Genomic DNA, 12,873 nt, shown 5'->3' on the forward strand with positions numbered 1-12,873 from the left:
TTTATATTTAAAATCTTACTGTATGGAAGTAAAAAGTGCAATATTTGCCTCTGAAATGTAGTGAAGTAGAAGTATAAAGCAGCATAAAATTAAAATGCTTAAGTACAAATAAGTAAAGGTATTTATTTCACTTCTGCTGACACAAATAGCACAAATCACATCTATGTTCCTTCCAGACACTGAAACAAACCCAGATTTTCTTCTGTCACCTCTTGATATGATTGTTTGTGTTTGTTGAGAAGGCCGTGTAGGGCAGAGAGGGGATAGTGTGGAGAGACAGGGAGGCAAATGAAGAGCTGTGAGAAAATGGGGCCATTTGGCCTTAATGTGTGAACCCTCAACACACCTATTTAACAGAGCAAATCACCACTGTGGGCATTTGGAGCTAAAGACGGCAGAAGGATAGGAGCAGAGATATAGAGGCAAGAAGTCTGCAGTGCAACAGGAGAGTAATATTCAGAGAGAAAGAGACAAAAAGAGTTAAGGAGTGACATGTTACTGTGTTGCAGCAGGTAAAGAGGACGAGTACAGAGACATACACAGATAAGCAGGATGCTTAGCGTGGAGATGTTCCCCAGTTTGGCTCTGGGACCTCAGAGGATCGGAGACTGCTTCTACAGAGGTAAGAGAGTGTGTGCATGCATGTGTGTGAGTGTATGTCGGTGAAAGAAAACATGGGATTTAATGCTTTTAAACATTGTTGCTTTTAAAAGTCTTCCGAGATTTTAATTAATGTTGGACTTTTCAAATGGACTCTAGTTCATTCTTGCTCCTCAAGCTCTCTCTCAGTGCATCTGTAATAGAAGCTAAAAACTATCATTTTGCAAAGTCAGGGGGCATGAAGGGTGATTTATAAGCAGCTCTCAGATTAGCGATGCTCTGAGAAAACTTTTGGAGTTAGAGAGTTGTGGCTGGAAAACTTTACACCTTCAGAAATGTCATTCATTTAGGTTGTATGATTCATTTAACAAATAAAAGGCACTGAAATTTTACACAAGTATACTAAAATTTGATACTGATTGAACATTGATTGGTTCATTTGTTTGTAGAACTGACTTTTTGCTGTATATCTGCTATTCATGCTAAGTTTTACTCTGGATTTCTCTGCTCCCACAGACCGGGAGCCCCCCTCCCACATGCCGCTGTTCCCTCCCGCCTGTGATGTGGCCCAGAGGCTTCTGGCCCCTCCCCCTGTCCCCAACGAGCCTGCCGCCAAAACCCAAAAAGATGAGGTGAAGATGGAGCTGGAGAACGCGTCTTTATGGAAACAGTTCAGCTCAGTGGGCACAGAGATGATCATCACAAAGAAGGGCAGGTGAGGGAATAGAGTGAATAGATATGTATGGCTGCTGACCTTTGACCTTTTGATCCTCGCATACTCACCTCTCAGTTCACCTCCTCTTAGGCGGATGTTTCCTGGGTTGAGGTTGAAGCTGTCGGGCCTGAATCCAACTCTTCGTTACATCCTTCTCCTGGACATCATCCCCGTGGACAACTCACGCTATCGTTTCCAAGGCGGTGGTTGGCAGGCTGTTGGCGGGGCCGAGGCCAGGCTACCGGACCGGGTGTTCATACACCCAGATTCCCCTGCCACTGGTGCTCACTGGCAAAGCCGCACCATCTCCTTTCACTACGCCAAGCTCACCAACAACACACTGGACTCGCAGGGACATGTAAGTACTGCAGACTGATTGACCTATCGTAGAGACAGTACATCACCTCCACTGGTAGACTTCAGCATCAACCTCTTTTTATTTATGTTATTTGCAGATCATCCTCCACTCGTTGCATCGCTACCAGCCCAGAGTTCATGTGATTGAAGCCAGAGACGTGCTTAGGTGGGGCGGAGGGCAGCACTCCTTCGTTTTCCCTGAGACCCAGTTTATCACTGTCACTGCCTACCAGAACAACAAGGTACCACAATATTACATTTATAAATTAAGAAATAGACTAATCTTTCAGTATGGAATGACTTGCAATGTGTGCAGTTCAAGATTAGACTACATTTCTACATTGTATGCAAGAGATAAAATATAAGAGAAGACAGAAGAAGAAAAATAGTAGATTCCAACTTGAAAATTTTTGTCCTTTGTTTTCAGATCACAGAGCTGAAGATCAATTCTAACCCGTTTGCTAAAGGCTTCAGAGAGGATGGCATGAATAGCAAAAAGTAATTCACAATAAATACGAGCACAGAAACACGCACATTTCACATCAGTGCATACATCATGGGAAGGTTTCTAACATATTTTTCTCTCTGCAGACAAAGAGATGCAAGACAGAAGCGCAAAATCTCTGCCCTGACAGAAACTTTGGATATAGGTAAGTGGGTTTACCAGACTGATGTCACTTTAAATCAGTCGACTGAACAATATATTTGACGTTACTGTTACTTCTTCTTCTCCTAAAACATCTCCACTTCTTTATCCGTCTCCCTCAGTGAACTGTGATCCATGTGACTCCACTCAGCTTTTGCCGCAGCCCGCGGCCAGCACAGACCTCCAGGCCCTCGCCCTGGCCTCTCTGCCACCACTGCCTGACCCCTCCTGTGGGTATAGACCAGAGGACGCCCCCTACCAGGACACGCTTGTTCCAGAGCAGCCTCTGGTCCTTGGCCAGGCATTCATGCATTCATCCCAGATGCCTGTCAGCATCTCCATGACCAGTGGGATGCAGGACACACCGGGAAGTGAGGTCGCAAACAGTATCATTGAAAGGTAGGTGTGCAGAAAAAGGAGAATTTCATCTTGTCAGGCTAAATTCATTTGCAAATTACTTTTTGGTGGATATACAGAGTGATACATACAGACATGACCAGTGTAAATACTGTGACTCACATATTTTATGTCATGCAATTTTATTATTTATGTCAATTTAACACCTTTACAATGTGTATTACTTGCATATTAGCACATAAAAACTGCACATATTACACTCATACCTAATATTAAAGGGAGAGTTTCACATTTTGGGAAAAGCACTTTCTTTCTTGCCAAGAGTTAGATGAATAGATCAGTACCACTCTCATGTCTGTGCACTAAATATGTAGCTATAGCCAGGAGAAGGTAAGCTAAGCTAGCAGGGCTTGGCCAATAAAAAGTTCTAGCTTGTAACACCCCGTAAAACCACAATTTGTCATTTTTACAAGGCAGTCCTTGCACAGGTTAAACAAACAAGATATAATGTGAGTTTAAGAGGTGCTGGTGGATGCATTTTGATACCTTTAGACATAGCCAAGCTAGCTGTTTCCCCTCTGTTTCCAGTCTTTATGCTAAGCTAAGCTAATTGCAAGAAAGCAGAGAAGTGTATTTCCCAAAATCTCAAGCTACTGTCAGCTAAAACAGTTGTATTCCATTGAAAACAGAAATTATTATATATTCCCAGCATGTTGTGGATTATACGAGAGCTGTAACTAAAGATTATTGTCCTTATCAATGAATCTGTCAATTATTTTTATGATGAATCATTTAATCCATAAAATGTAAGTATAGATTAGTATAGGAATGATTCATTTTTCATGAAAGTTGTTTTTCATCCAACAAATGAATCCATCAACTAGTCGTTTAAGTTTAATTATTTATTATTTCTCTTCTCCTTCACAGATCAGACACTATGGGTGACCCTGCTTACACCTCCAGCTTCCCTGCTGCTCCGGCCAACTCCTCCTCCTTCCCCTCAGCATCTCTTCCTCAGTCAGCCTCCTTCTCCTCCCTCCCTGACTCCTCGAATACATCCGATCCTCAGCCCTCCATCCCTCCCATTGACTATCCCTCCACCCTCTCCTCCTCTCCCACGCTCTCCTCCGCCTCCTCCTCTCCCTCGCTGCAGCAGACCTCCTTCACCTTCCCCACCCCGCCCCCTTCCAACTCCTCCTCGCCGCAGCCACTCCTTTCCTCCTCCTCCCCCTCCTCCAACACCTATCACACCATCCCTCCCCCCAACCCAGAGATGATCAGTCCCCACACACCCACTGACACCTCTTTTCCTCCCCCCTCTTCCTCATGTCAGTCAGGGCTGCAGGATCAAATGTCAGCTCATTCTCTGCTCTCCCAAGGCGAACCTATCACTAGTGGAAATAATTCACCCAATGATCAAAGTTCGGCAGCATTTATTTATCCAAACATCCTGCCTGCAAATCCTGATCCCGCTCCAGTTCATTCTCAACCTCTCCCCAACCAAAACCAACCACCGGCTCCCACACTGCCCTGTTCTCTGCCCACTCACGGTGCTTCTACATCTTTCCCCTTCCACTCTGTCCCACCGCACATGCAGAATCTGTCATTTCCAAACGTGTCTCCCAGCTCTGCCCACCCCACCCTACACCTCCCAAATCTGAGCCACCAAGCCCAAGCTCCCGCCCTTGCTGCTGCCTTCCCTCCCCCCTCCTCCTTCACTCATCCTTCATCCTCCCTTCCTCACCCTCCTTTCCAACCCTCCTCTTGCTTGGCTGTCTCCTCTTCTTTCCAGCAGTCCTCTGCTCCCTCGTTGCCACCAGCAACCCACCCTCAAAACCTGCCTAATGCCCCTGCTGCCTCGTCCACCTCCTCCACCTCCTCGTATCCTTCTGTTGAAATAGGCACCATCCCTCAGTTCAACCCCCCTGCACCCTATCGGCCAGAGATGATGCTGCACCACCCGTCCCTTCTCCCTCAGCTCGATCCATCCCTTCCCTCCTGTCTTCCCTCCTCCGCTGCTCCCCCAACTCTCTACCCTGCCTTTTCATCCTACCCTCTCCGGCTTTGTCAGGACCCTCACTCATCCCTCTCCATCCCACTCAGGCATCTGTACAGGCAACACCAGCATGGCCACGCTCACCCTCAGGGGGCCTACCTGGACATGAGCGCAAGAGCTATGTTTTAAAATAAAGCAATGTTGATGTTGATGAAATTTTTTGGATAGCGCTTTTAGGGGTATTAGCAATGAGTAGCATTAGATCAAGTAGCCCACTGTTCTGTCAGAGTGTGTGTGTGTGTATGTGTGTGTATGCGTCTTCCCAGGAATACAGCAGAGAAACAGACTGATGAAATTGATCTGTATTTGTAAATAGTTGTGGAAGATTTTCTTTTAAAATATCCATTCCAGTGTGAAAAATTAAAAAAAAAGTCTCATCTTTCAGCTTCTGTGATTCAATTCTTTTCAACTGAAATATTAACATTTGTTAAGTGAGTGTTTAACAATGTGACCCTCTGTTTTTGCAGTTTTATGAGAGGTATGTGCTATGTATGGACTATTTCTTGGCTGATATTGCTCCAAATTCTGGCACCCATTAAACTCTGTAACCCCCCCCCACCACCACCACCACCACCACCACCACCACCCCCACACACAGATATCACAACTTCTGTGTTTGTATGGATTAAACAAACGAGATGTGACTTTACTACACATCTGAGAGTAGTATTAATCTTCTCATCATCTAACTCTCGGCAAGAAAGTGAATCTCCTAAAATGCAGAACTATTCCTTTAAACATCTGGACTAAAAACAGTCAAACTATGACAGAGAGCTGCATCTTCCTGTGTTTCTCTCTTGTGATTTTTGTCATCACCCTTCTCTTCTCATCTCCTTGATGAAAGAAAATACTTTGACTCATTTTCATGTCATTTACCCCTTTTACCTAATGCTGTTTTTGACAGCAGACCAGATGAAGTAAAAGCTTTTTTTAAAAGGATTGTTTTGATCGCTTTGGACCTTCATGTCTGCATGACCACTTGAGGATCCTAACCCCCCCGAAATGAGAAGCAGTTCAGCCTCTGTCAGTTTCAAGGATCAATTTGTGAACAAAAATGAGTATTTCCAGGCCTGGTTGGTTAGCAGTGCCTGCATAGCAAAGGTTTGAGTGGCCTGTGTGTGTTAGAGGACTTTCAGTCTATCAGGTCAGAGATGACAATGATGGTGGCAGGCAGCAGTTAATCATTTCCTTTCCTGCACTGTTTGGTCTTTTTGGTGTAAGACATTTGAACTAAACCCCTCTCAAAATATAACCAACCTCTCCAGAGCATTTATTGTGTGTCTACTTATCTTTCTGGGTCACTGAGGGATTTTTGTATTAAACAAGTACTTTGCTTTAGGTTATACGATGTTGTATAAGCATTAATAAAACCTTGGATTACAATTTAGCTTTAGCTCTGCTTCAAAATTAATTATAATAAATATAATTATAATAAAGCATAATTGTAACTGTGATTTTAAACACAGTGAGATGAAGACTGATAATTGTATTTGAATGATTTAGATGGGTGTAATATCTGAATCTTTGGGCGCTGGCTAGAATTCCCTTTTACAGCCAGATTTATTTAAATGTGGTGGCAAAAAGCAGATCCAACATAACAAATGATTTTACACATGGTATAGGAAGCTTTTAATGTCCATTTGGTTGCTGTCCAAGCAAGGGAACACTTGTGGGTTGATGCTAAGGGTCAACTTGATGTTTACTCAAATCTCAGAGTAGTCACTTATTAACCAGTGAGTAAGCCAAAAGATGATGAATTTTACCGATCCACACACAAACCCTGAAATTACACCTGCTCACCTTTTCATCATATAGGTCATATGAGTGCCATTCTCAGGACGTAAGGTAAGGTGTTACTACTTATTTCAATGACAGAAATGACTAGAATTTGATTTACATTGTCCTGACTCCTAACTTTTACTTATTAATCTCCTTAAAGGTGTTTCGTAATATGTTTGTGTTGCTTATCTTTCAAAAAGAAGTTTTTCCTTTAAGTGACACTGTCATTGTCACTCTTCATTCTTGTCACTTTCACGGGAAGCAGGTAATTGCATGCACACTTATTTCTCCTTTTCCTACAGATTCTGACTAGAGGCTATGATAATGGATCGTTGCATTTCTATTTAACACACATGTCAGATATAGCTACCTCAGCAGTCAGCACACACTTAAAAAAAACAACAACAACAACAAAGGAAGATTAACACAGACATTTTGGACAATTCAAACTCCTCCTGCATGCAGAGTCAATAACATACAAGCACTCAAACACACTCTTCTCCAGGGATGATGATGCTGTGCTGTCGTTTGCGTCCCTCACTTCCTCACCTCTTGTCGCTGAGGCTGCTGGGTACAGCGTCCTCCAGGATGGTGGCTGCCAAGGCGCCAGACCTTCTCTCAGCGACTCTGGCCTTTGAGGATCCCAGTGCCTTCAGGGTGAAGAGTTGGGGCGAACTGCTACGTGCTCTGAGCATCTTCCGCTTCTGCTCCTTCCCTGTGCTGGTTAATCACTGTGGGAAGGTGAGACTTGAATATGTAACTCATGGTCACTGTCTGGAGGAAGATGAAGTGAATAAGATTGAAGAGTGAATGGAAAAAAGCCTTAGCGATGCATGGCTGTAATCTTGCACACTTTTTACGTCTGTCCGATTTAAATAATGTATAAAATTAGACAGGACTGTAGGTGTGAAGACCAAGTCACACACCTCACCTTATGAAGCTCCAGCCCCCTTTCCTTCCTCTTCTTTCAGCTGATGTCAGTAGCACGCACTCTACTGGGCAGGAGGGGGTTCTCCTTGCTGCTGCGACCCACGGTGTATGCCCAGTTTGTGGCCGGAGAGAATGAGAGTGAGATCTCTCAGTCCATGGAGAAGATGAGCTTGCTGGGACTGAGGCCCATGCTGGCGGTACCTATCGAGGAGGATCTGGGAGAAAGCATTGGGTATGGCTCATTTTTAAAGCCCCCCTCCGCTTAAAAAATGTGTTTTGCTTATTGTCACTTCAGTTGGGTGTTTGAGTAGTCACTGTGCAGATTTTGACACTAGAAAGCTGTTTTCACAATCATCTGCTGAGAGAAAGTTTCTCTGTGCTCTTGCGTACTTTCGAGCATAATTTGTGACATCACAAATAGTTTGGAGCCAATCCTTATCCAATATTCAACTTACACAAGTGTGAAACTTGAAGCCTCCAGTGCACAAACACTGAGAATGGACTTTTCAGTGAAGTAGGAGACATCTTGTGACCCGTAGTTTCACTTTTGAAATTAAATATATTTGCATATTCAGAGATTCTGGAATTTTTAATGTGGGAGAAGAAGTAGATGTAATTTTATGGATTTCAATGAGATAATTAAACTAAAAACCACATTAGAAACAAATGAATATTGAAAGTAGAGTATTGTATTTTCATCTTAAAACATCTCTGGAGGGGTCTTTAAAGTCTAACATAGTGTGTGTAGACTCATAATACTTTCTCTGTATTATGATGTTAGAAATAAAAGGTTTTACTGTTGGGCTCTGAATTGCAAAACACAACATTTCAGAGAATAAATCAACAAAACAAAAACATGTAAAAATATTCACAAAAAGTAACAGGTGGATGCACAATGATTCCACAAAACAAGTGAGAAACTTCACTATATGAATGAATAAAACAGAAAACATGACAAGAAACAAACAACAACAAAAAAAAATCTAAAATATATTTGCACATCCTAACTTGATGCTGTCAATTTTACTCTCAGAGAACAAGAAGTAGTAACTATGACAGTAATGTGGTTTCACCCTCCTGGGATTTATTGCATTTACCAAACTTTGATGTGTGGTTGTGAAATAATGACAGGATGAAACATACACGTGTCTGCTTGTGTTGTAGCTGTGGCAGCTGCCAGCAGTCCTGTAAGAGGGCAGGAATATGAAATCAGGAATCACCACTAGCAGAAAGACATTCTGCATGCTGTTTCAGCAGTAGCTTAGCTGCTGCTTTCTGAAACTATGTGCAGCCAGGATGTTCTGCACATTGCAGCAAAAAAGTTTGATTTTCTACCAAATGTTTGTGATGTGTTTGGGATTCACCCACAGTGTGTAAGAACATCTAGCCAAACATTAAAGTACTTCAGCTTCACTGGAAACGTGCAAACTTCAGATTTGATCCAAAAGTGTGTTACAGCCTCGTGTTGCCGTTTGTCACCTCCAGAGAGAAGAGATATGATGACAACATGGAGGCCATGTTGGAATGTGTGCGAATGTCCCACAGCAACGCCTGGAGCAAAGATCCCATGATGCAGCTGAAGATCACAGCCCTGCTCAGCCCAGAGCTGTGTGTAAGTGCTTTCTATCTCAGAGTCATCACTCATAATGTCTATAGGAAACAATTCATATATTTACTGTAAATAAGATGTAATTATACAAGAAATGTCAAGAAAGACATTTTAAATTAATTAATTAACTTTGAAATGTAAATTCTTGCCCATCTGGGCTTTAAATTTAGATTTTTTGTGACATTAATGACATTTACCAGGATATTTTATGATATTTTAGAGCATTTTGGTTGTAAGGAGAACAAGTTGTGTAAGTTCAAGGTTTCTGGGGCCATGTGAGAACCTGACACATGGTGTACTGCAGCTGAACCAAACAGTGTCTGAATGTGGTTCAAATACATGAGAAAAAAAGATAAGGATACACATCTTGAGCATGTGATGTCACACATGCTGTTGCAGGTTGTTTTTGAGTGCTCTATGTATTGTGTGGTGTATATAGTTTTTCCCCTCACAGCTATTGTGTCTTTTAACTTAGTGCAGATATTGTGTATTTGCTCTCATTGATGAATCTGTCCGCTCTGCATCAAGGTGAAACTCACCACCCTCATTGCAAAACAACCATATGACGTGAATCTCCTTGTCAGAGCTATGGATGGAGAGGTACGTCCACAGTCCACCTCAATAACACAGTTTTTCAAATGAGTTCCTTGCTTGTTGCTCATTTATTAATTTACAATGTGGATGAGGGTGATTCTGATGTGATATGACCTCTGACCTTTGCCTGAAACTTCCTCTTTCAGCCGATAAACTTCCCTGGTTTAAGTGAAGGTGAAGCTGCACACTTCCTGTGTGGCCTGCAGAGACTCAACAGAATAGCAGAGGTACAGGCGTGAAGGAGAACAGCTTCACTGTGATGTTAGTATTTCAGTTCTCAGTTTTGGATTACTTGAATTATTGTCACTAGCTATTTATTTGGTGTTTCTTAGGCCAGTGTCAACAAAGTTCGAGTCCTGGTTGATGCAGAGTACACCTACATGAACCCCGCCCTCTCCCTTGTAACCATGGCGATGATGAAGAAGTTTAACAAAGATGGTGCCTGGATCTGGAACACATACCAGTGTTACCTGAAGGCAGCTGTCTTTATTTCTCCACTCATTTTTTTTTTTTGAAATATCAGAGCAGAATACTGTAATTAGTATTATTAAGTAAATATTTTCTAAAAAAGATAGAGAGGAATGATCAAATACTTCCCTTTCTGTCTGTGTGTGTCAGGAGTCCAGGTCTCTCCTGTTAGAAGCTCTGCATCTGTCTAAGAATGAGGGTTTCTGTTTTGGAGTCAAGTTGGTGCGAGGAGCCTACATGGACAAAGAGAGGAAGCTGGCGGAGAAAGAGAGTCGCCTAGACCCCATCCATAAGTGCTGGGAGGATACTAATGACAGGTGGATAAGTGGCAGGGATCATAACTATCAAATAAAACTAGAAACCCATTTGGACAATTTTACCAGTCCTCTTATATTAAAGTCTTTTTTATCCAGTTTAAAATCCCCCTCTACTCAAAATAAATAAAGTAATAAAGTTGATTTTAATGAGTTAAATTCACTTTTTTGTAGACAAAACATATTCGACACAATTTATAATTCAAAGTAGAGTAATATTAAATGTCTTAATGCATGACTGGATGGGATCTTTAAAATCAAATCAAGGCTAGTAGCAAATACTAAACTCGACCCTCTGGAAAACACACAGATCATTTCTGACAGTGAAACCCATTTACTCTGTTCACTTGTGTTTGTGCAGTTATAACGGCTCGCTGGATGTGATGCTGGACGTCATCACCCAGAATCCTGAGCGCTACAGGATCATAGTCGCCACGCACAACGAAGAGTCAGTGAGACGAGCCGCCAAACGGTTAGACCATGAAAATGTGAAAATGAAAATGAAAATTTATTTAAAAAAACGTTAAAATTGCTGCTAAAACTATTGTAGCCTAAGTGAAAGAGAAGGACCTGATGAGACATGTAGGTTGTAACTATTCAGCTTCAAGCAACTGAATGCCAAAATAACACCAATAAATAAACAGGCAAACATTGGCTGTAGTCACTGGTAGCAAGTCTCCAGTAATTCATAGTTTTTTCTTTTGTTTTGTTGTCAAAGTGAAATTAGTGTTTATCTATCTATCTATTAATGACCATACCATCATTTCATTGTCACTTGATGATGTATTTAATATGTATCACTATGTATCACTAATATGTATCTTCAGGATAGAAGAACTGGGGATAGACAAAGATGGAGGTTCAGTGTGTTTTGGCCAGCTGCTGGGCATGTGTGACCATGTCTCCCTCACTCTGGGTGAGCTGTGCTTCAACTTTCATTTCTTACATTCTCAGTGTTTAGTTGAAGCCTTTATCCAGAACAAACTACAACACATGATCAATAAGAAGTTCAGTGTCTTATTCCAGGACAGCTTGACATGTGTTGCAACATGCCTGTTGTGGAAAATGAACCACCCAAAATCATGAAGTGGAGCTGCATTGAATTGCAAAGTCTTACATTTCCCCTGTTTAATTTGCTCAAAGCTAATTCTAGTATTAGGTGTGTATGGGTTGGAAATTCTCTCCACACATGGGCAGCAACAAAAAAACCTTAAGTAATAAATTAACTGCTGTGTCTTATAAAACAGTAAGGAGTGTGTGGGAAGCTGGACTGAGTGGGCTGGTTTTTAAACATAAATCTGTTTTCTGATAAAATGTCTGCATTATATTCAACACTTTTCACAACCTGTCTTTGTCTCCATCTTTTCTCTTTTAAATTGCCTCCTCATGTCACCTCTCCACCTCCCTCCAGCTAAGGAAGGTTATGCCGTGTACAAGTCAGTGCCATACGGCTCAGTGGACGACACGCTCCCCTACCTGGTGCGACGGGCTCAGGAGAATCGCACTGTGTTGCAGGGAATCCGCAAGGAAAGGGATCTACTGAGGCAAGAGCTCCAGAGAAGACTCCGTCTGAGGCTGAGAGGAGGCAGCTAATGGGCCACCAGCACAGAGGGGAAACAGAGAAGAGAGATCAGTATGAACTCGCCCGCTGAACAACTGAACACACACAAGGATCCTAATCAGGATATTAAGTAGAATCAGGAAGCCGCATGGGAACACTGCATCAAAGAAAAGATCAAATCCATGTACACTTGCATAAAAGCTATAGCCTACTGTATACTGATGAAGAACTGAAGCATGAAACTATTCAGTGGTTTGATGACAACTGAGAGCAATAATTGCAACAATATATGCTGTTTGTTGGAAAAGTTGTAGAAAAATGTGCATTTAAATTACTTTCATTATAATTTTTTCTGCTGTACATTACAACTGTCAATATCTTATGTTTTTGTAGTAATAAAATACTTATTTTCATTTTTGCCTGCTGGGTTGAAACAACACTTACTGCAAACAATTAAAAATAGAGGGAAACTGTTAATATTGCAAAGCTGCTCAGACTGATTGTCTGCACTTTAAAAAAAAAAACTGGATTGAAGTTCTTAATATCTGAGGAAATGACAGTAAAACCTGATATTCATGTTTTTTGCTGTAGCAGGAAGTGTCTCAGTCTGATGGCATGATGACTACATTTTGTCAGTTATCCGTATCACAGCAGCTCTACACAACAGTGAAAGCTGTTTTGACAGTTTTTGGAGAGGTTGAAAGTGGGTCTTTGTTTTAAAATGCAGTTTTAATTGACAGATTCCAATCAGTTGTCAAAAGCAAAAACTTGCCAGAGCTAGTTAAGCTGCGCTGAAGTAACAACTGATTAGTAAAAAGAGTCAGTAGTGGTGAAACAGTGACATGTCTGATGGTTGACGGTTAGTCATTCCCTGAGACACACTGATA

The 12,873-nt window shown here is 41.8% G+C and overlaps 2 protein-coding genes across 2 annotated transcripts; both read left to right on the forward strand.

The window, feature by feature from the left end:
• The first annotated feature begins 552 nt into the window (after positions 1–552).
• Positions 553–5,081, forward strand: tbx6 (T-box transcription factor 6). Its single transcript, XM_042397694.1, has 8 exons — positions 553–622; positions 1,117–1,315; positions 1,406–1,673; positions 1,771–1,914; positions 2,100–2,170; positions 2,264–2,322; positions 2,441–2,717; positions 3,603–5,081. Exons 1-8 carry the CDS (start codon positions 553–555, stop codon positions 4,858–4,860), a joined length of 2,346 nt encoding a protein of 781 aa, XP_042253628.1. The 3' UTR covers positions 4,861–5,081.
• A 1,790-nt stretch (positions 5,082–6,871) lies between these two features.
• Positions 6,872–12,757, forward strand: prodh2 (proline dehydrogenase 2). Its single transcript, XM_042397939.1, has 10 exons — positions 6,872–7,251; positions 7,482–7,672; positions 8,926–9,052; positions 9,578–9,649; positions 9,790–9,870; positions 9,976–10,119; positions 10,262–10,428; positions 10,787–10,897; positions 11,253–11,341; positions 11,837–12,757. Exons 1-10 carry the CDS (start codon positions 7,018–7,020, stop codon positions 12,016–12,018), a joined length of 1,398 nt encoding a protein of 465 aa, XP_042253873.1. The 5' UTR covers positions 6,872–7,017; the 3' UTR covers positions 12,019–12,757.
• Positions 12,758–12,873: the final 116 nt, after the last annotated feature.

The sequence above is a fragment of the Thunnus maccoyii genome, chromosome 20 (assembly GCF_910596095.1).
Source record: "Thunnus maccoyii chromosome 20, fThuMac1.1, whole genome shotgun sequence".
Classification (NCBI taxonomy): Eukaryota; Metazoa; Chordata; class Actinopteri; order Scombriformes; family Scombridae; genus Thunnus; species Thunnus maccoyii.

Bases quoted from the DNA above. Each gene is read 5' to 3' on its own strand.
- prodh2 (XM_042397939.1), top strand. From the start codon at position 7,018: ATGATGATGCTGTGCTGTCGTTTGCGTCCCTCACTTCCTCACCTCTTG. The intron at 9,053-9,577 runs GTAAGTGCTTTC...CTCTGCATCAAG, and splicing joins TGCTCAGCCCAGAGCTGTGT to GTGAAACTCACCACCCTCAT. The intron at 11,342-11,836 runs GTGAGCTGTGCT...ACCTCCCTCCAG, and splicing joins CCATGTCTCCCTCACTCTGG to CTAAGGAAGGTTATGCCGTG.
- tbx6 (XM_042397694.1), top strand. From the start codon at position 553: ATGCTTAGCGTGGAGATGTTCCCCAGTTTGGCTCTGGGACCTCAGAGG. The intron at 1,674-1,770 runs GTAAGTACTGCA...TGTTATTTGCAG, and splicing joins CACTGGACTCGCAGGGACAT to ATCATCCTCCACTCGTTGCA. The intron at 2,171-2,263 runs GTAATTCACAAT...TTCTCTCTGCAG, and splicing joins GATGGCATGAATAGCAAAAA to ACAAAGAGATGCAAGACAGA.